This window comes from Harmonia axyridis, chromosome 3 (genome assembly GCF_914767665.1).
Source record: "Harmonia axyridis chromosome 3, icHarAxyr1.1, whole genome shotgun sequence".
Lineage (NCBI taxonomy): Eukaryota > Metazoa > Arthropoda > Insecta > Coleoptera > Coccinellidae > Harmonia > Harmonia axyridis.
The window spans coordinates 38,966,970-38,987,215 of record NC_059503.1 but is presented as its reverse complement, the minus strand read 5'-3'; the positions used below and the strand labels follow the sequence as shown (position 1 = coordinate 38,987,215).

The 20,246-nt window shown below is 34.2% G+C and overlaps 3 protein-coding genes across 3 annotated transcripts in view; all 3 read left to right on the top strand.

The window, feature by feature from the left end:
- Positions 1-4,834: 4,834 nt before the first annotated feature.
- On the top strand, positions 4,835-6,576 carry LOC123674982. The gene has a single exon (XM_045610180.1). It carries the CDS (start codon positions 4,881-4,883, stop codon positions 6,108-6,110), a length of 1,230 nt encoding a protein of 409 aa, XP_045466136.1. The 5' UTR covers positions 4,835-4,880; the 3' UTR covers positions 6,111-6,576.
- Positions 6,577-6,838: 262 nt separating this feature from the next.
- LOC123675301 (matrix metalloproteinase-18-like) lies at positions 6,839-8,497 on the top strand. The gene has a single exon (XM_045610648.1). It carries the CDS (start codon positions 6,839-6,841, stop codon positions 8,327-8,329), a length of 1,491 nt encoding a protein of 496 aa, XP_045466604.1. The 3' UTR covers positions 8,330-8,497.
- Positions 8,498-11,002: 2,505 nt separating this feature from the next.
- Positions 11,003-20,246, top strand: part of LOC123674981 (TWiK family of potassium channels protein 7) — a 34,093-nt gene continuing 24,849 nt past the window's right edge. Inside the window, exons 1-3 of the mRNA XM_045610178.1 lie at positions 11,003-11,284; positions 15,637-15,846; positions 19,691-19,997. Of these exons, the coding sequence (XP_045466134.1) occupies positions 15,721-15,846; positions 19,691-19,997 (433 nt within the window). The 5' untranslated portion in view covers positions 11,003-11,284; positions 15,637-15,720. The remainder of the gene's footprint in view (positions 11,285-15,636; positions 15,847-19,690; positions 19,998-20,246) is intronic.

Genomic DNA, 20,246 nt, shown 5'->3' with positions numbered 1-20,246 from the left:
CTCAGTTCTATTAAATCACCCTGCCATAAATCATCTATACCTTTAATGATTGTACGTCTACGTAAAAAATTTTTTCGAGCAGGTCTATGCAGTTCACTAACCACTTGAATTTTTTCTTTAGAGTGATGATGCTTCATTGTCGGTGATTGAATAAGGAGTGGAAATCCTGTTTTTTAGAGTCCTCAATTCATTTCTTATCAGATTCAATTTCATATCCATACTTACTGTCATTGTTTTTCTGTATGTTTCAACAAATTTTTCGAAGTCTTTCTCTAAATTGTATTTCAAGCTCACGAATTTGTTTTCCAGTTCAGAATTCAGACTGTCACTTTCAAAATGGTTTTGCATAATTTTCTCTTCAATGGCTTTCAAAGAGCTGGTAACTTTGGCCAACTCAAGATCAAGGAAATCTTTGATTACCACATCTTTTTTTTCTGTGGGTATTTCAACATTACATAGTTTACGATTACCGAAATCATAATTTCCTTCAGCTGTTAAGGGAAAACTGTGATGTTCAAAACGTTTACGTTTAAATTTATTTTCTCCTGCATGAGAGGTACTTCCAAACTTATTAAGAGGCATTTTGAAACTGAGATTACTTTTTTATTTCCATTATTAATATATAATATTGGATTCATGTAGTTCTTCGATTATAGATTGTATTTCATTATCAACAGATGTATTACCTGCTTCTTTCGATGCATAAAGTAATCGCAAACGATCAATTATCTCGTTTACATCATCATTATAAATATATTCGATTGGTTTTTCGTTATATGTCATCAAACTTCCTCCTTGATTGGAAGTAAGAGGTTTTATAATTTCAAGCCATTTATATCCAACCGTTCCACGTCGTTGCTTTGTAGCATCGAAATTTCTTCTATGAACGTTCGTTAAATTCAAAATTGTTTTATAATATTGTAAATCATCTTTAGTAAAATCGGATGGTTGTTTATCGAATACTAAACTGTAGAGCCCTGCTGTGCCTGGAAGTCGTTCGTTATTGTCTATGATTATTTCACTAGTTTTTTATCGAAATTGATAACCTTGCTACCTAGAAACCATTTCGAAATTTTAACATCGTATTTAGGTCCATATGTTGGATCATTTGAATTACTCTGATCTTTTAATAACCATATTGATGAAACGTATTTTCTTGCTTCAGCTGGATACTGCTCTAAGTATTCATCGACAATCGAATGATCCCCTACATCATCTTGGATTTGTTGAATTTCTTCTTTGGTGTTATCAGGGAACACATCCTCTTCTTCATCAGTTTCAGCTTCAATATTTGTGGGAAGAAATCTAGGAGATTTGTTATACGAGGGTTTTTGGAATAATGATTCAGGTTTGAAAGCTGAAGTTGGATATGATGTTTTTGTTGTAGGTGTAGATGAACTGAATGCGTGAAATGTATGCTGAAGGGGTGGAATTGGTGACACAACTTTGGGGCTCAGAAAGCTAGATGAAAAATGAGGTGGAACTGTCAGAGGGCCTTTCTGAAGCAGATTTGAACCTGTCAGCTTAGCTGTTCGAAGCTGTGCCGGACTGGCATGAAGCTGTGTTGGATCTGCTAGGTGTGCTGTGTTGGACCTGTATAGAGCTGTGTTGTTTTCAATAAACCGGCTCTTTGTTTATCTTCTATACTATGTAGTTGTTTGGTAATTGGTTGAAATAATTGGGAGATTGCTTTATCATCTTCATGTTTTCCTAGTTTGAATGTAAGAAACTTCTTCCTCACATCCTTCACAAGTTGTTGTATTTTACGTTTTCTTTGATTCTCAAGATCACTCTTCATTTTGACTAGGGTTCACTTATACTGAATGTGATTCATAGAAGTCAATATATTTATGTACTTTCATTATCGTTGTCATCCACTATAGTAAATAATGGGTTATTATTTTAAATATCAAACGATTTTTTCGGTATAAGTCATTTTTATTGTTTTGAGGAAATTTTTATATATCGATCAAACCCTTGACGATAGCGTCCTCCGTTAATATCAAAGTTTTTAACAACAACAATAAATCCATACTTGTTTGCATTCCAACAAAACGCACACAGATGTTTGAATTCTTCAAAGGTCATATCTGGAGAGACATGTTCATCGAATGCATGTTTCAAATTAGTTTCATCTTGTTTAAATAAGACAATAATATTCATATTATCACGACATAAATGTTTGCTAGCCATCACGTATGTCTGGCATAATAACGCAACATCGATTGCTTTATGTCGACCCATAGAGTAATATGCTTTAATCTTATCCTGTTTGTCTCCTACAACATCATCGAAAATAATGATTGAATTTTTTTCGGCGTCATTGGGATCAATTATATCATCATTCTCCTTGAAAGGATGATAACCTATTTCTGGCACACCTTTCAGCACCTTCTCCAGTAATTGATATTTGGGTTGATATATGCTTTTAGAATAAATATAGATATTCTTGAAACGTAATCCGTTTGGTGATAACAATAAACTCAAAAGAGCATTTGATTTACCTGATCCACTTGGACCTGTCATTAAAATTCTGCAACTATCAGGAAACAAATCACCATGTTTCGAGGGTCTTTCTTTTTCCAGTATATCTAAATTATCCACTGATAAAACGGTTTGTTGTTGTTCAATTTCCATCTTACAATCAACTGAGGCAATACTCACTTTATACAATTTTTATATTTATATATACAAATATTTCGTATGATTTCTCAGTATCATGCTGACTTTTGTGAATGGTGGGGGCCTCATTAATTCCATCATAAATAAGCTTCCTATTGAGCTTCATTTACCAGGTATGTAGATTTATTCATGATGCTGTAAATATTATTCTCATATTCATGTTTTTTTTTCAGGATATTCATATTGTGGTCCAGGTACTAAGCTACAGAAACGATTAGATAGAGGTGATTTGGGGGTCAACCCTTTAGATCAAGCGTGTAAGGTTCATGATATTGCCTATAGCAAAACTAACGATTTGAGAGAAAGACATAAAGCAGATAAACAATTGGAAGATAGTGCTTGGAATCGTTTTCGTTCAAAAGAAGCTTCTTTAGGAGAGAAAACTGCGTCACTTTTAGTGACCGGTGCCATGAAAGCTAAACGAAAATTAGGAATGGGGCATCGAAAATCTTTTCGAACTGCTGTACTCAATCCAATCAATAAAATACTCAGAAAATCGAAACCTGGGGATTTGAATAAATCTGCTTCCATAGCTCTGAGAGCAGCAAGAGCGGCAGTGAAAAAAGCTGGTGGAAAAAGTAAAATAAGAATTCCACGAATTATACCATTTGAAAGTAAATCTGGAGGAGTATTACCAATATTGGGTATTTTAGCTGGCTTAGGAGCATTAGGGTCAGTTTTAGGAGGAAGTGGTACTGTCGCAAATGCTGTTATAAATGCCCGAAGTGCGAGAAAAAAGTTGGAAGAAGAAAAAAGACATAATAAAGCGATGGAATCTATTGGACACGGATTATTTTTGAGAAAGATGCATAAAGGTTATGGTTTATATTTGAAGAAGCAAAAAAAAAAAAACCTCTGAAAAGTTTGCCTCCAAGAGCATTATATGATTATGAGATATTACAATATTGTAAGAGTATTCCATATTTTCGAGGAGTGTTCATGCGAAATACTTTACCAACCGCTATAAAAGGCAGAGAGTGTGGTGTTGTGAATTTAGACAGTTCAAATGGTCCAGGAACTCACTGGGTTGCATATGTCAAAAACGGAAATTACGTGGAATATTTTGATAGTTATGGAAATTTGAAACCACCTCGAGAATTGGTTCATTATTTCAAAAACTCTATTATTAAGTATAACAGAACCGATTATCAGAAATCTAATTCATTCAATTGTGGTCACTTGTGTTTGAAGTTTTTAACGTCGAAAATGTTATAAATAAAAGGATACTTTGTTTCATTTCATCAGTCATGTCAATGCTCTTCACATTGAAAGATCGATCTCCGATACTTTCAATCGACTTACCTACTCCAATAGAATTAGATCCAAATTATCATTATGGTCTAGCGTTGATTGGCTTCCATACTTTCAATTCAATTCCAAATATTGATGAAACTAATAATAAATTCTACTTTTATGAGAGAAGCATTAATGAACAACTCCATTCAGAAAATTTCATACCAAAACTGTCGTCTAACCCACAAGTGAAACCGAAAAGTGATATTGGAGAAACTTTGAAAGAGAAGAGGAAAGTAATTGTTATTCCCACAGGAGCCTATGAAATAGGTGATATTGAAGAATTCTTGAAGAAGAAACTACTCTCAGAAGAACAGTATAAAAGTGGAGGTGAAGACATATTTTTTTTACGTCCTAATCTGAATACACTAAAGAGCGAAATATATCATAAACATTTTTCAATTGATTTTTCAGAGGACGATACTTTGGGTAAAGTTTTAGGATATTCCAAGAGAATTCTTAATCCAAATCAGATACATGAATCTGATGTAACTGTAGATATCGTGAAGGTTCAAACTATCCACATAGATAGTAATATTACAGAAGGAGCTTTCTATAACAATAGGCCCACACATACAATTTATGAATTTTCTCTAGATTCTGATCCAGGCTATAGCATTGACGAAGTGCCTAGAAATTTAATTTATTTACCATTGACTACATCAAGAATCTACAATATCACATTGAAGGTGCTCGATCAAGATTCTGAACTTGTTAATTTCAGAGGTGAAGAGATAATTATACGATTAGAATTGAAAAGATGGTCTTAATATTCAATTCTTCATCATCATCATCATATAAGTATATGTACCCCACTCCTGTGAAATCAGTAGTCAATAAGTCGTGCAAGAAGTTGGGTGGAAAAGTCACCTTAAGAAATAAAATATTCTTAAAATCTATCGGATATGCTATCCAACCAGACATTCAATCTTTATTCACCAATCAACAACGATGAATCCATCAGCAAAGTGGAAACAAGAACATATTTACCATTCATTAAATCTTTCAATAATAACGATTCGATCGAAGTTTCAATAAATCGATCAGATACATGGCTCTTCATGCATGATGCAGTACTTATCATTAAAGGTCAACTTGAAAAAACTGCAGGAAATGGAACAATTAAGTTGGTTCCGAATTGTGGAGCATTCCTTTTCGATTCGATCTCCTATGAATTACATGGAACTGAGATCGATTCGGTTAGAGAACCAGGATTGATAAGTACAATAAAAGGATATCTGTGCTACGACAAAGATTCCGTCAGAGAACTAGAAACAGCTGGATGGACATATCCTAATGATCCAGAAATAAATGCCGATGGAAGTTTTATATTCAGAATACCTCTCAAACATCTTTTGAATTTCTTCAACGACTATCATTTAGCTATTTGTGGAAAACAAACCATTCGACTCATAAGATCACAAAATGATAATAATGCTATGAAAATTACTGCTGGAACTGGAGAAGCTGTTGGGGTTACAAAAGGGCAAGTCAAAATCCATAGTATTGAATTGAAAGTCAAACATATTCATCCCAATGATGTTTTGAAGATTGAATTACTTGAATCTATGAAATCAAATCGACCAATATTATTTCCATTCAGAAAATGGGAAATTCATGAATTGCCCAATTTAACAACGAACTCTCTAACAGAAATATGGACTGTTAAGACTACTTCTATTATTGATTATCCTAGATTTATTATATGCTGTTTTCAAACTAAAAAGAAAAACATAAGTACAGAAGATCCTACATTATTTGATAATATTGATGTTTCTGATGTTCGACTGTTACTGAACGGTGAATTTATTCCTCAAGAAAATTCAAGATTGAACTTCAAGAAAAATGATTATGGTGAAGCCTATTATAATTACACCGAATTTTCGACTAGTTATAATAACTTAAAAATCAATCCTTTAATTCAATATTCAGACTTCAAAAACAGATGCTTATTTGTTATTGACTGTTCAAGACGTAGTGAATCTTTCAAATCATCAACGGTTGATATAAAACTTGAGATAGAGTCTAGATCAGGTTTCCCCTCCTCAACCAGAGCATATTGCATTATTGTATACGACTGTATAATGGAGAATTTACCTTTAACTGAAACAGTTCGAAAGTTGACATCAATATGAGCACAATGATTGTTCTTGATATGCAAGGGTTTGTGATTAACAAAGAATTCATAGTGAAGGAATTGGCCGCATCAAATGGATATCAAATATATCATTTCATTTTTAAACCACCGATAGACTTCAAAATGTTATCAAATAAAGATCAAACCAGTGTTAGATACTTGGAACGTTTTCATCACGGAATACAATATAGTGGAGGTTTTGTGAACTATGAGGATCTGGATAACATTATTTGTGAAATTTTGTCTGGAGTTGATAATGTTTATGTAAAAGGCCACTAAAAATATGATTTGTTGAAAAAAATATCTAGATCCAGGACAATAATAATTAATTTGGAGGATCAAAACCTAGAAAAATTTGAGAAGCAAACACATGAATGTATGGCTCATCGAAGTGATTCGAAAAGTTGTAGCATAAATAATTGCAGAAAATTGTTCCAATGGTTAATTGATAATAAAAGTATTGCAAGAAACTTTACTGATAAATGGAATGGAGTTTTTAATGATAGAAATAGATTTTCCTCATTAAGATGTAAACATGTTCTATTAAAATAAAATATTATAGTTGATTTTATGTTATTTCATAATACATTATGTAACCAATGTTCAAATAACTCGAGTTTTGAATATACTCATCAGTATACAGTTTGATTTCATTGGGTCACAATGTTCCTCACAGCTTTTTTGTTTTCACTAGTTTCATTTCATTTTACATCATCTAATGATGAAATGGAAATTGCTAAAACATATTTGACAAAGTATGGATATCTAATAAAGAATAATAATTCAGAAACAGAATCTGTCAGATTGGTTGAATCGATATTGAAATTTCAAGAGTATTTCAAACTTTCTGAGACTGGTACCTTGACTGGTGAAACGATCAAACTAATGAAAAAGCCAAGATGCGGCGTTTCCGATTTCTTCCAATCTTACGTAACTAGGAATAAATGGATGAAAAAACAAATTAAATGGAAATTCCTTAGAGGTAATCAGGATGATGAGTATATAGCATCTAAAGCATTTGAAATTTGGGATGTGAATTCCGGATTGTCATTTTTCAAAAATGATAAGAACCCTGATATTCTCATCAAATACAGTTCGAGTAAACATAACATGACTAAAAATTGTGATGGTAATCGTAAATGTCCATTTTCATTTGATGGCCCTGGAACAGTATTGGCACATGCATATTTTCCTGATAATGATCGATGTGTTGAAATTCATATTGATAATGATGAAAAATGGTTCAAGAAACTTGGGTCTCCAACTTCAGGATTTACCTCTCTATATTTAGTTTTAATTCATGAAATAGGTCATGCACTAGGATTAGCTCATTCTACAGATAATAAAACTATTATGAGCCCTTATTATTCAGAAGATGAAATAAAAAATAATATATTACCTCAAGACGATTTGAATGCAATACAATCCTTATATGGATTCGAAAATAATAATCAAACAACCGAATCTACAACAATCATAACAACACAAACCACAATGAAAACAACTAGAAATACACAGGAACCTGTCGGAAGTTATATAAAACCTAATTTATGTGAAGTAAAGAATAAAATAGAAAGGATTGTCATTATCAATAATCACATTTATCTCCTATATCAAGGCTGGGTGTGGGTGATTTCACTCGAAAATAAGATCATACATCCACCATTGAGAGCTCTAGAGTATATACCCATAGGTAATATAAATTTCAAAAAAGATTCTATCCACATATATCAGAGACCGAATGATGAAATCGGGCTATTGCATCATAATAAGTTTTATAGAATTGATTCAAGTAATTTTGGTGTGCTAACAAGTTATGATTATAATCAGATGAGTCTCTCCCGTAATATAATAGTTCATGGGGTTTTGAATACCTATAAAGGTAAAACATATATCTTTTATAATAATGTATATTGTGTTGAAATTGACGAATGCAATTTATCAAGGAAATCTGTGAGATATATTAGTGAAATATTCCCTGGAATACCGTCAAATTTTTCATCAGTATTCAGATATATCGATGGAAAAATCTATTTTATTAAAGATAATATGATATATGAATTCAATGAATTTTTCAACAAGGCTACAGGATCATATAAATTTGAAATAGAAACACTACTGAAATTACCTTGTCATTCAGAGGGATTACTGCAGCAATTGAAAAATCTTCTGAACAGGATCATATCGAATCAAATAATTATCAGTGACACCAAGTAGGAATTAATCAAACAAAAATTACTTGAATATGATAAATAATCCATTCTAGTACTATTTTATACTTAAATGTATATATTAAGATTGTAATAGTGATATGTAATATATTGAAATCAATAGAGATTATTGTAAGGCTATTGTGTTTTTATATTTACAACTGAACTCCCGAAATACCGGGCACCGGGTCGCCCGGTGGCCAGCTTTCCGGGTGATCCGGAAACCAGACCACCAGGGGGGCAGATCACCCCATTACCGGGTCACTGGGGGTCCGCCGGGTCCCCCGGGGGGTGGGGTTGGCTCATTGGGGTTCTTGTCTGTCTGTCTGTCTGTCTGCCCGAGCAGCGCCCAATCCCAAGCCTCTCTCTCTCTCTCCCGGTGAGAATAAGCAAGTTCAAACATGTTTTCAGTAGGGGGGTTATTTGCCGAATTCCGGTGCCCGGTGGCCAGCTTTCCGGGTGACCCGGAAACCAGACCACCAGGGGGGCAGATCACCCCATTACCGGGTCACCGGGGGTCCGCCGGGTCCCCCGGGGGGTGGGGTTGGCTCATTGGGGTTCTTGTCTGTCTGTCTGTCTGCCCGAGCAGCGCGCGATCCCAAGCCTCTCTCTCTCTCTCTCTCCCCCACCCCCACCTTCTCCATCCTTCTACATACACATTTCGTACAGATATTACCGTCGTCGTCGTCGAGGTGTGGCCGAGAGATCCAACAGGCTGATGTCAGATTACAGACACACAGGAAGTGTCCAAGTTCGAATCCGAACGGGAGAATCTCGAGTTTTTTTTTTAAAATTACATATCATCATGAAAACAAGGTCGTCAGTGAGTGACTGCGGTCAGGTGTGGTCATCCTTATCAGCGATTGCGCCTGCGGTCAGGTGTGGTCATCCTTATCAGCGATTGCGCCAAATCGCACTTTTGAAATATTCACCTAGCACGTATAGGAGACCTATTACGTCACTTCCGGCGGAGAACCCGCTTAGCTCCTCTACTACCACGCCCATATAAGTAGAACTCTTATCGACTAAATGGTAATTTCAATATATTGTGGGTAGGTGGCGCCACAAGGCTTAAACTGAATATAAATTAGTGTCCTAGCACGTATAGGAGACCTATTGCGTCACTTCCGGCGGAGAACCCGCTTTGCTCCTCTACTGGGGAAAAAGAATAAATAAGATAAGATAGTACCAATGAAAGTTTCGAAGAAGACCATGTTTTGTTAAAAAAAAGAAATTCACTATAAAAGCTACGAAGGACGAAAAGGAATATAATTGTATGATTTGTACTGAAAAAAGAGTAAAATATGAAACTCCAATAATCAAATACTAGATATTATATGCAATAAGTGTAAAACCTGGTCCCATGAAAATGATACTAGTGTTGAAACCACGCCCAGAGGATTCATCTGTGATTTTTTGTGCCAATTAGACTATGTCCGTAATTACCCCACATGCTGCGGGTAATCCCAGACACCAAGGGTTTTGTTTTTTCAAATTTTTATACTAAATATTTATCAAAGTTATTTACGAGAGTAGAAGAATGATTAAATTAAGTTCACATTTATCAATAACCGACTTTTGTAACTTCATTTTTTTGTTGTTTTATTACATTTCCTTCTTAGGTGTTCTCAATTACCCCACCTTCCCCAAAATCGAACAAAATTTTGTTTTATATTTTATATCTCGGTACCTATATGTCATAAGACAAAAATGATCTTGCTCATGTACTAAATCACATGAACGGCTTCATATGATGCATGCAATCTTTTAAAATTTCTTCACTTGATTTAGTAACTTGCTCTAACTACTTTTAGTTTCGGCAACATTTCAGTATTTCTTGAATCACACTTTCATTACACTTTTTCTTGAATTGGAAGATTGCCATATAATGAAATTAATATTTGATATGTCTATCAATGAGTGTAGCTATTAGATGAGAACATCCATACATAAATTGGACTGTAAGGTGCTGGGTTGTTGAAGTTCGAAGGACCATGAAATTTTCCACACTATTTATTGAAGTAGGTTTATATATACAATTACACAAGGTACACTTTACAAGATTCGCTTAACTAGTTATCGAAAACTATGAATCAGTTCCACGCACTTATCCAATTACAATTTACCGACTAGGGTCTAATGAAGATTTTGACCGACTGAAGGATCTTTTTTAACCACGTGGCGACTAGGCCAATATTTAACTAACTTGAAATGTGCAAGCTGAACACTGTGTCTCAAGGGGCGAGAGCAACGACGAACTATACTAAACTGTACTTGACTTGTACTTACTCGACTGTGTGTAGAATATTACTGAGCTGACTTGAACTCGAACTGATTGAAGTGAAGGTTCGATTTCTTACCCCACCTCGACCCTTTTGTCGAACCATCGAAAAAGGTTAAGAACATAGAAGTGCTACAGATAAAACGGCCATAGTTAAATTATCATTATAGCCAGTCGTCATTAAAGGACGACTGCGCGTAGCACACAAATAAAGTGCGCGGAATTATCTATAACCAACTTCAGGGCTGAATCTTTGGACAATGGCGGCGCTGAGTTCTACGAACCTTGATCAAAACTTAACAATGAGATATTAATCGAAAGTACCATGGAACAATTAAAGCGACATCTGGCTTTCGGTTACCAACTAATCAAAAAGACCTGTAGTTTGGCAAGTTGCTAAATTAAGTTATCTGTGAATTTTCGGCAACCCAAACATTGAAGGCAATAATGCCCAGATGTATCGGTATTTCGGGATTATAAGTGGAAAAAGAGTGCACCGCATGTAAACATACACCTTAACCATCAGCCAAAATCAATATTTCCTTCTCCCACATCCATTGTACTGAAATCTTAAGTTCCGAAGCTAATGAAGGATGGTATTTATATCGGACGCTATTTTAGTTCCATCGCGGTTTCGGACGTGGTAGCGCAGTCTGGTTTCACAATGAAAGCCAAAAGGAGGTATGTGTTACATATTATTAGATAGTTTTTTCAATTTCCTTGATTTGGTGAGTCGATTGAAGCTTGTTTGGTCAGAAGAAATTTTAGAAATTTTTTCAGAAGTTCATTGAGTGTATTTTTCGAGCTAGAAGCTTATCAGGAATAGAAACATTACCTAACAGAGGGGATCTATACCGATTCGAATGCTTTGAACAATTAGAGAATACAATGGAATTCTATTTGAATAACAACTTCTTAGTTCGTACTATGTATTAACTTATTGAATAATGCTTATTAGGAATAACTACCCTACATTAATAAATAATAATTATTAATTATTCATGTAAGGTGTACTATTTTCGAAAATATGTTTTTTGGCACCCTTGGAATGGAATGGATTTCTTAAGAGAAAGAGTAATATACCTATAAATAATGTGACAAATATAGCCTACTTTAGTTCTGAAGTATAGAAAACAGCAGCACGCCAGTCGCATTTATGTCTGGAGTGGAGAGATAATTACTAATTTCGCACGACCTATAGTACCTACAAATCAGAATGAAATCTTTTGAAAATAACCGAATATTGTTCAACAACAGCAAATATTTCAGATTTCTGTGTATAATGAATATTTACTCAAAACTTCGCTTTGGAAAAAATATAGTAAATCAATGAACACTTCCAAAGTCATTGAAGATAGGTATTAGGAAGTATTGCACGAAAATAATCGAATACCTTATGAGCGACAACGCCGCGGTTGCTGAAAATATTTATCGATAATCGATCATTTATCGATAGAACAGAATTCTAGATCCAAGGAAGCAAATTTTCAATTCAATTTAATGTCCCGTTCTCCAGATTAACTTTCTGGAGGATCAATCGAGAAGCAATCGAGTTTGGGATAACCTGTAATGGGTGTTTTTCAAGAGCTTGAGTACTTAAAACCACACACAAGACAGTAATGTTGTTGGAATGAATATTTTATTATTATTATATGGTACATAATTGTATGGCCTTCATTTTTTAGATATGATTTCCGGTATATGTCCGCGGCTATGAGTTACCTACATAGTTTATTCGATCAGTCCTATGTTTCACAACTTCTTCCAATAAATTTGGCTATATGGCGCCAATGAAGTCTTGAATATTGGCTTCCAATGCTTCAAGAATTGCTTATTTGACGGGATAAACCAATGACTTAACATAGCCCCATAAAAAATCGCACGATCGAGGGGGCTGTTAATAGGACAATTTCTGGAAATAAAGTTGTCAAAAAATTGATTTTGCAATAAATTGATGGTTAAGCGCGTATGGCAAGTTGCGCCAACTGATTGGAATCAAATCTAATCGATGTTTAGCTGATTAATTTTTGGAAACAAAAAATAAGTCTTCACCGTATTCGCAGCTCTTTCCTCATTTTGAAAAAAATAAGGAAGGATGATGATGATGATGATAACACTAGAGTGTTAACCGCACCAAACAATCAATTTCAATATAATATGTAATGGTGATTAGTCCACCATCGAAATGAATAAAATTAGCCCGAAAGCGATCAAAAACGAATGCAGGAATTGCTTGCTCAATACACCGATTATGTTGAGAGAGTGGGTACTCTGTGAATTTTGCAAACAGATTTATTCTTTTCTTGGTAAATTTCCACAATTCAGAAGAGTTTTTCTGGCGTTATATTCATGATTCATACCACAGAATACAGATAATATCTTGTAATCTATATACTGAACAGAAATGTCAACACAGTTTGATATTTTCAACTGTCAAACCATAGATAACAACTTAGATGCATAGAAACCCTAGCGTGTTTAATACCTGAAAAACTTTCAGACAAAACGGGAGATTTTTCGGATTTACACCTAGGTACTTTTGACTTTGAGAGATCAAGACTGTTCCAGATGACGCATAGGTACAGCGCTTATATTTTAAATTTCTCGCGATTCTCGACTCTCGTGACCTTTTAGTATAGAATAATATTATTTTATATTCTATGCTCGTGACAATCTTGTATACTCTGAATAGACCAGTGGCCGCCTGTCATTATATTCCATTAATTTATTTTATTAGAAATTCGATATGAACTGAATTGTAATTTATTGTGGAAGTTTGCAGTGTCTTAAATCATTATTTCATTTATTTTAAACGGCGCCGAACAGATAGCAAGGATTCCAACAATTCTGAAGAGCTCCACTTAGAGAACTCTCGTAACCAAAGCACTAAAGCAAAATGTGGAGCATCTCAAAAAGTCTGAAACAAAATTGAATCAGTGCACACACCAGGGTTTCTATGCATATTAACAACAAGATGTCTACAACACTGGTGTGTTCATTTAGGTACTCTTGAAAAACCTTGAGATTGAAGTGGCGACTTTTGTAGAGACCAGCCTTCTTGGAGTTCAATGTTATTGGTATCATTTCACTTGATTTTCGCATCGTTTTCTATGTCTTCTTTCTGTCAATGCCGTTTTGAAGTTAAATCAATAATAAATGAGATGGATAGAAAACCTGGTGTGTCTACTTAAACCTGTAAAACTTTCAGAGATTTTTCAGATTTATACCTACTTGATTTCGAGGGATTATATTTGCATTTCTCTCGATTCTCGGCTCTCGTGACCTTTGAGTATAGAATAATAATATTTTATATTCTATGCTCGTAACAATCTTCTAAACATTGTCATTATATTCCATTTATTTCATTTAAAATTCGATAGGAACTGAATTTTAATTTATTGTGAAAGTTTGTAAAGTTTAAAATCAGTATTTCATTTTCAAACGACGTCTGGCAGATAGCGGAAATTCGAAAATTCCTGAAGAGCGCCCTGCGCCACCTTACTGAACTCTAGTGAAGCAGAACACCAAAGCAACAGGTGGGTCTCTCAAGTCTGAAAAAAAAATTGAATCAGTACACACACCAGGGATTCTATGCATCTTAACAATAAAATACTTTTGACAGAACCAATGAAAATTTTAGAATGATAACGTTGATTGCTTGTAACGTTACAACTGCCCATGAACTCTAATGACTGATTTCTAGGGGTGGTTTGGCTTATTTGGCAACAAAACTCCTACCCAGGTTTTCACGATTTTAATAAAATTGAAATATACCAAGATCGATCCTTTTCGCTCTAAGCAAATAATATTGAATTAAAAAACTCAACTTGAATCGGTTTTTAATGAATTACTCTACTATTAAGATGGGACCTTTTCTGTAAATTATTTTCAGCCTTCTGAACACCAAATCTTATCAGGAAGGTATAATACTCCAATTCCCATTCAGCGAAGTTGATGTTATAACGCCAGGTATTAAGCAGGTCTTCTCTCAGTTCCAGGAACTAAAGTGGTTTAACGTACGTATCTCAAGGAAGTACTTCTTCAAATTTTTCAATCCCAAGAGAGGTTTCAGTTGTTTCAATCTCATAGGAGGTGCTTTGGGAAAATAAACAACGATATTAGAATATGTTAACCTGAATTTACAACTCCTTGGATTTCTAACCAAGATATTATAAAGAAATTACATTTATCATAAAATAAACCTGAGAAGGTGTTTTGCTGAAATAACTCGAAACAAAAAGAATTCTACCAAACCTGAAATACGTTTCTACAAGATGGATGACTCTGAAAAAACTACTGTTTCAAAATTGATCAATTCGTTCTGGTGAGATTTTACTTGTTACATGCAAATATTCATGTCAACACTTACCGAGAATTCCGAAACAATTTTCGCCGATAAATCAAATTCTAAAACTCAAATTGAACTAGTAATGGCCAATGGGTGAAATCTAAAACAAGGTACCTACGTATCTTTAATGAAGTTTCGGTCATTGTTGAAATCTTTCAGAAAATTCTCTCTGTTTCTTTATCTAGATACGCGCATTCGCTGGCGCTTCACCGGCAACCAATAGCATACGATTAATTGACAAAATACCGCGTCTTTGAAAGTTCCAGTAGCGTAACATGAATTGAAGCGTGCAAAATCGTTGCATGGTCTTTGTATAGCGGCACCTTAAGGAAGAAGTTCTTAGGGCGGAGTCGAATTATCTTGAACAAAATCTAATCAGTTAAAAAAACCAGTATTTTACACATCTTGATTCCTGCCTTTATTCTTTAAACCTCTATTAACAAATGCTCCCTAACACATTCAGCACTCGGTACATCCCTGTTTCATTTAAAATTTTCCTCTCTTTCATCCATACACGGAGCTCGTTTCGTTTCAAACAACGACCAGTGGAGAAACAAGTGGACCCAGAAATATGTGCAGCAGTAAAATCGAATCGCCACACTTGAACAACGTCCACCGACAGAGCGCACAACGAGATATATTTTTCCCATAATCGGAAAATCGCTCACATCTTTCCCTTTTCCAGATGAGCCGATTTCCAGTGGAAAAAGTGGCCGCTGACAGAGATGAGAAACGGTCCAGAATACCGAGATGAATCATCGCCGGTGAGATGGAAAGAAAACGGTCGGTCAGGAGGCAGAGGAGGTACGAGAGGTCGTTCGGCAAGAGATGCAAGGAATTCTTCAGGTCACTAGTGGCCTTCCTATTCAGCAACGTCGGTATTATCGGTCTAGTGGTGAGTTTCTGAAAATGAAAGTGGAATTGACATTGAGGTTATTCGAATATTTTTGAGCGCCGTTATCTGAACATATCATTTTGTCATGATGTTTGTGGTTTTTGATTTATGATTTTACTATACCAAATCTTTCAATCCATTATATACCTCGATTTTCAAGTCACATCATACTAGAAGATACATTCTTCTGCTTATAGAATATTCGACGAAGATTTGGAAACATGTCTTATAATAATAATAGCTTTATTGTCCAACAGTTTAACCCATTTACAGGACAATGCGGATATAAAATACAAAAGATAGCATAAAAACAAAACAAAAATTACATGATCTAAGATACATTCACTGAAAAATAATGAATTGCCGACTTGACCAAATTTCCCCTTGATGAGATGAATTGATCTCGGCCAACACAAAATGAGTTGAAGTTCTCATACATTTTTGTAATAGGTGCCTTTTGCAGAATTGTCTCTATCAGGACAATTCTTGAGTTGAATCTTGGAACGTTAATGTTAACTTTCACGTCCAAATCCCTTAAAACAATATGCCTTTCAAGACTTTTAACATTACATTCTTATGAATGGTAGGAATATATTTCAGTTCTTCTGGAGATAGTCATCATTTTACATTTGTCGAAGTTCTTTCTCAATTTGTTCTGCTCACACCAACTCAACACTAACATCAACTGGACCTGAAGGTTGACGCAATCGTCAAAGTTTTTTATGATAGAAAACAGTTTCAAGTCATCAGCAAAACAGAGCCTTTCGCAAAGAATCAACTCTAGTAGATCATTAATGAACAAAATGAATAAAAGAGGTCCAAGATTTGATCACTGCGGTATACCGGAAGATAGAAAGTAACTGACAGAACTGTATCCATTATAACTTATATCGACCACATATACAGTGTGTTTCAAGTTCGACTGCCTATTAGACGTTTCTGGAGAACAGGCACTATTTGAAATCTGAAAATTCGGAATATAACATTGTTCATGATGTCCTATTTAGCTACAGTCCATTCAGGAATTATTGACATCGAAGTAGGCTATGAACGTCTAGTCGCGGCTTTATTTCTGGTTACAAAAATATCACTAAAAATTGCTATGGTTCATCATAGAAATAACCAGTTTAAATTATTTTCATCATTTTTGTATCCGAAAGATCCTGAATTTTCGAAATTAGGATTATTATGAAGGGACGCATACAGTCATGATTTCATAAATTGAAATTCAGATTATATAACGTAAAAATATAGTGAAATGCTATCTCATTTCAAAGAAATACAATGAAGAGATATCTATTCATTTAAGAGTCGCTCATGAAAGATCTCATTGAAGATCATTAAAATATGCATATTCCTTTTCACCAAAGGCTGTTCAAAAATTGTTGCATTACTGATGGACACTGGATACCAACCTGCTTGCAAAATTCTTATCAAATAACTCTTATGGATCATTTTAACTGTGGTGTCTAAACTGGTGAAGAAAACAGAAAAAACTGGTTGATAAATTTAAATAGTGTAGCTTAGTGAATGAAAGAGCCATATCATAATAAGACAGAAATAAAATTCAAAGAATCCATTCAGTATATGAAAAATTTTGACATCACAGTTGTACTGTAACTTTCAAAATTGGAACCAATTTATCAGCTAATGTGTAAATTACTTTCTAAAGTCACTATTGAAACTGTTCATGACATGATTGATTGATTAAACTTGTATGAACAATATAGGTACTATTTGTACTCGAGTTTTCTGTTTTTTATTGAAATGCTTTTATACTAGTTTCTATTAAATAACATAAATTATTTTGCCCATAACAGGTTTAACTCACTCACTAAAAGCATTTCTGAATGGAATTATTTTCAATTTGTGAATTTTAAAATTTTATTGCATTCTATTATTATCTTCAAGTGGGTAAGAGGTGAAGAAATTCTTGAAGTTACTCTTCTGAATATATTTTTCGATTAAATACTCAGTAAAAATTCTATAAAGCAATTGGAATTTATTAGATTTTTGGATTACTCATTGAAGAACGAAAAACAGATATAACAATACTTAATTTCAATATAGAATATAAATAAACTATAGATGCAATGCCAAGACTTTGTTTAGCAATCCAATTATAAAATAATTCTCTCTTCATAGATTTATATAATCATCATGATCACCACTGTCAAAACAAAACATCCAGGTAAAAATCCAAATATCCAGCATTCAAAATAGTGCTCCTTCTACTTTTACCCTCTAATATACTTGAAAAACATTTTGTTTTCTTTCTAGAGTCCACTGTTGAATAATGCTGGCATTTTCAAATAACCAAGTTTCCTCCAGATAAATGAATTTCAAATTTTGTTGCAAATATTCTCTGTATTCACCATAAAATCGTACTCAACTTATTATATTTTTCTGTTTATCAATAAGAATTTTCCTTCTATTAACTGTTTTGAACATGTAACCAATTAAGTTTATGTAATGTTGTCTTTGATTGATTAAAATCCAGATCCTTTTTGATCAAATTTCATCCAGGCTGATATATTGGTTGCTTTTGGCTCGGCTTTTGGGAACAATCAAATCATTCAATGATTCTTTAAAGGTGAAATCGTATTGCACAGGTTTTCTTCCACTAATAATCCAGGTTGTAATGACTTGCCTTCTTCTTTTTTCAAACAGTACTGTGAGAAATACTCAAATAAACTAATCAATGTGTGTTTGAAATTGAAACAACTTTTAAGTTTCAAAATTTCTTCGATCAAAACCAATAACACAAACAAACTGAAATCTAACCTCCAGTCAATGACATTTCCAATGCCAACCCGAAATCTGCAATTCAAAATGTTACTGAATGAGCCAGTACCAACTTAATTTCGATTTTCCAAAGCCACCCGGGATGTCAATAATTCCTGAATGGACTGTAAAATATTTTCGAAGCCCGGCACTTCCGGTTATACAAAAATTGAAAAAAAAATTTTCATTTAAAATCTCAGATATTATCAATATTTCCATTCTCAATAACTCCTTTCTAAAATTACTGCGTGAGTCCTTATAGTTTTCAAAATATTAAGAAAAAACCGAAAAAAAGAGAGAACCTCCATAGTCACTATTATGTGAATCATTTTTACTGTCAATATTCTATGCGTATACTCGATTCACTTTCTCAAACTAGAATGATGTAGGCATATCGTGCATATCTTGAACTTGAGAAATATCATCACAAGGTGTTTCAAATATTGTGCCAAAAATTGTGAACGAAATTTGATTTTTATGATTGTGTTGGATTCTACGGAGAAAAATGAGGGTATTGTCCGAACATGAGTATGCTCCCAAATTCAATAATTCAAGAGTTATTTGAGATTCTATGCATTTATGTATACGTAGGGTCAATTTAATTCAATCAGTATTCTATGATGATAAAAATTAAAATATCCAATTATTTCAAGGTGACAGTTGTATTAATTATTGAACTTGTAGATTATAATTCCACTGAATGATTCCACGTTATTCAACTAACGCTATAATTTAAGGAAAAAGGAATTGAGAATGGAAATATTGATAATATCTAAAATTTTAAATGAAAAAAAAAATTTTTTTTGAAAACATTTTTTTCATTTTTTGTATAACCGGAAGTGCCGGAGCTTCGAAAATATTTAAGCTGATCAGGATACCATGAACGAAGTCACATTCTGAATTTTCAGATCTCAAATAGGCCCCGTTCTATCGAAACGTCTAATAGGCAGTCGAACTTGAAACACGCTGTATATAATATATCAATCAATATCGATCGTCTCAACTCGTTGTTACAATGTCGAATTCGAATACGAAAGTAAATCTATTTATTTAATTCCAGGTGGGCTACACGATGGGAGGTGCTTTTATGTTCAGAGCATTAGAGAAGGATTATCACCTACAGGTGAAAACAGACGTGGCTAATGCAGAAAAAGTCGCAGTGGTAGAAATCTGGAACAAAACTCTAACTATGAACCCTTTCACAGAGGAGGAGTATAGAAAGATGTTAGAAGGACAACTGATGAAGTTTCAGAAGAGTATAGTTCTTTCTGTCCGCAGAGGATACGACGGTTCGAAGTTGTCTTACTCGGAGCAATGGAGTATTGCTGGAGCCTTCTTGTATTCCCTCACAGTTATTACTACCATAGGTGAGGTTTTTGGAAACCTATTTTACTTTTCTTGAAATATGAAAAAAACAAAATTATGTTATGAGGAAATGCTTTCTGTCAGTATTGTAGGTACAATTGCGTTTCATAGCTCGTATCGAACTAATCACTCAAATAATAGCAATGAGTGATATCTTCTTCTTCTTCATGTGCCTTGTGAGTTTGATCCGACGTAAGCAATCACCATCGAGAAGGCATCTCGATCCTCTGCTATATGCAAAAGCTATCATG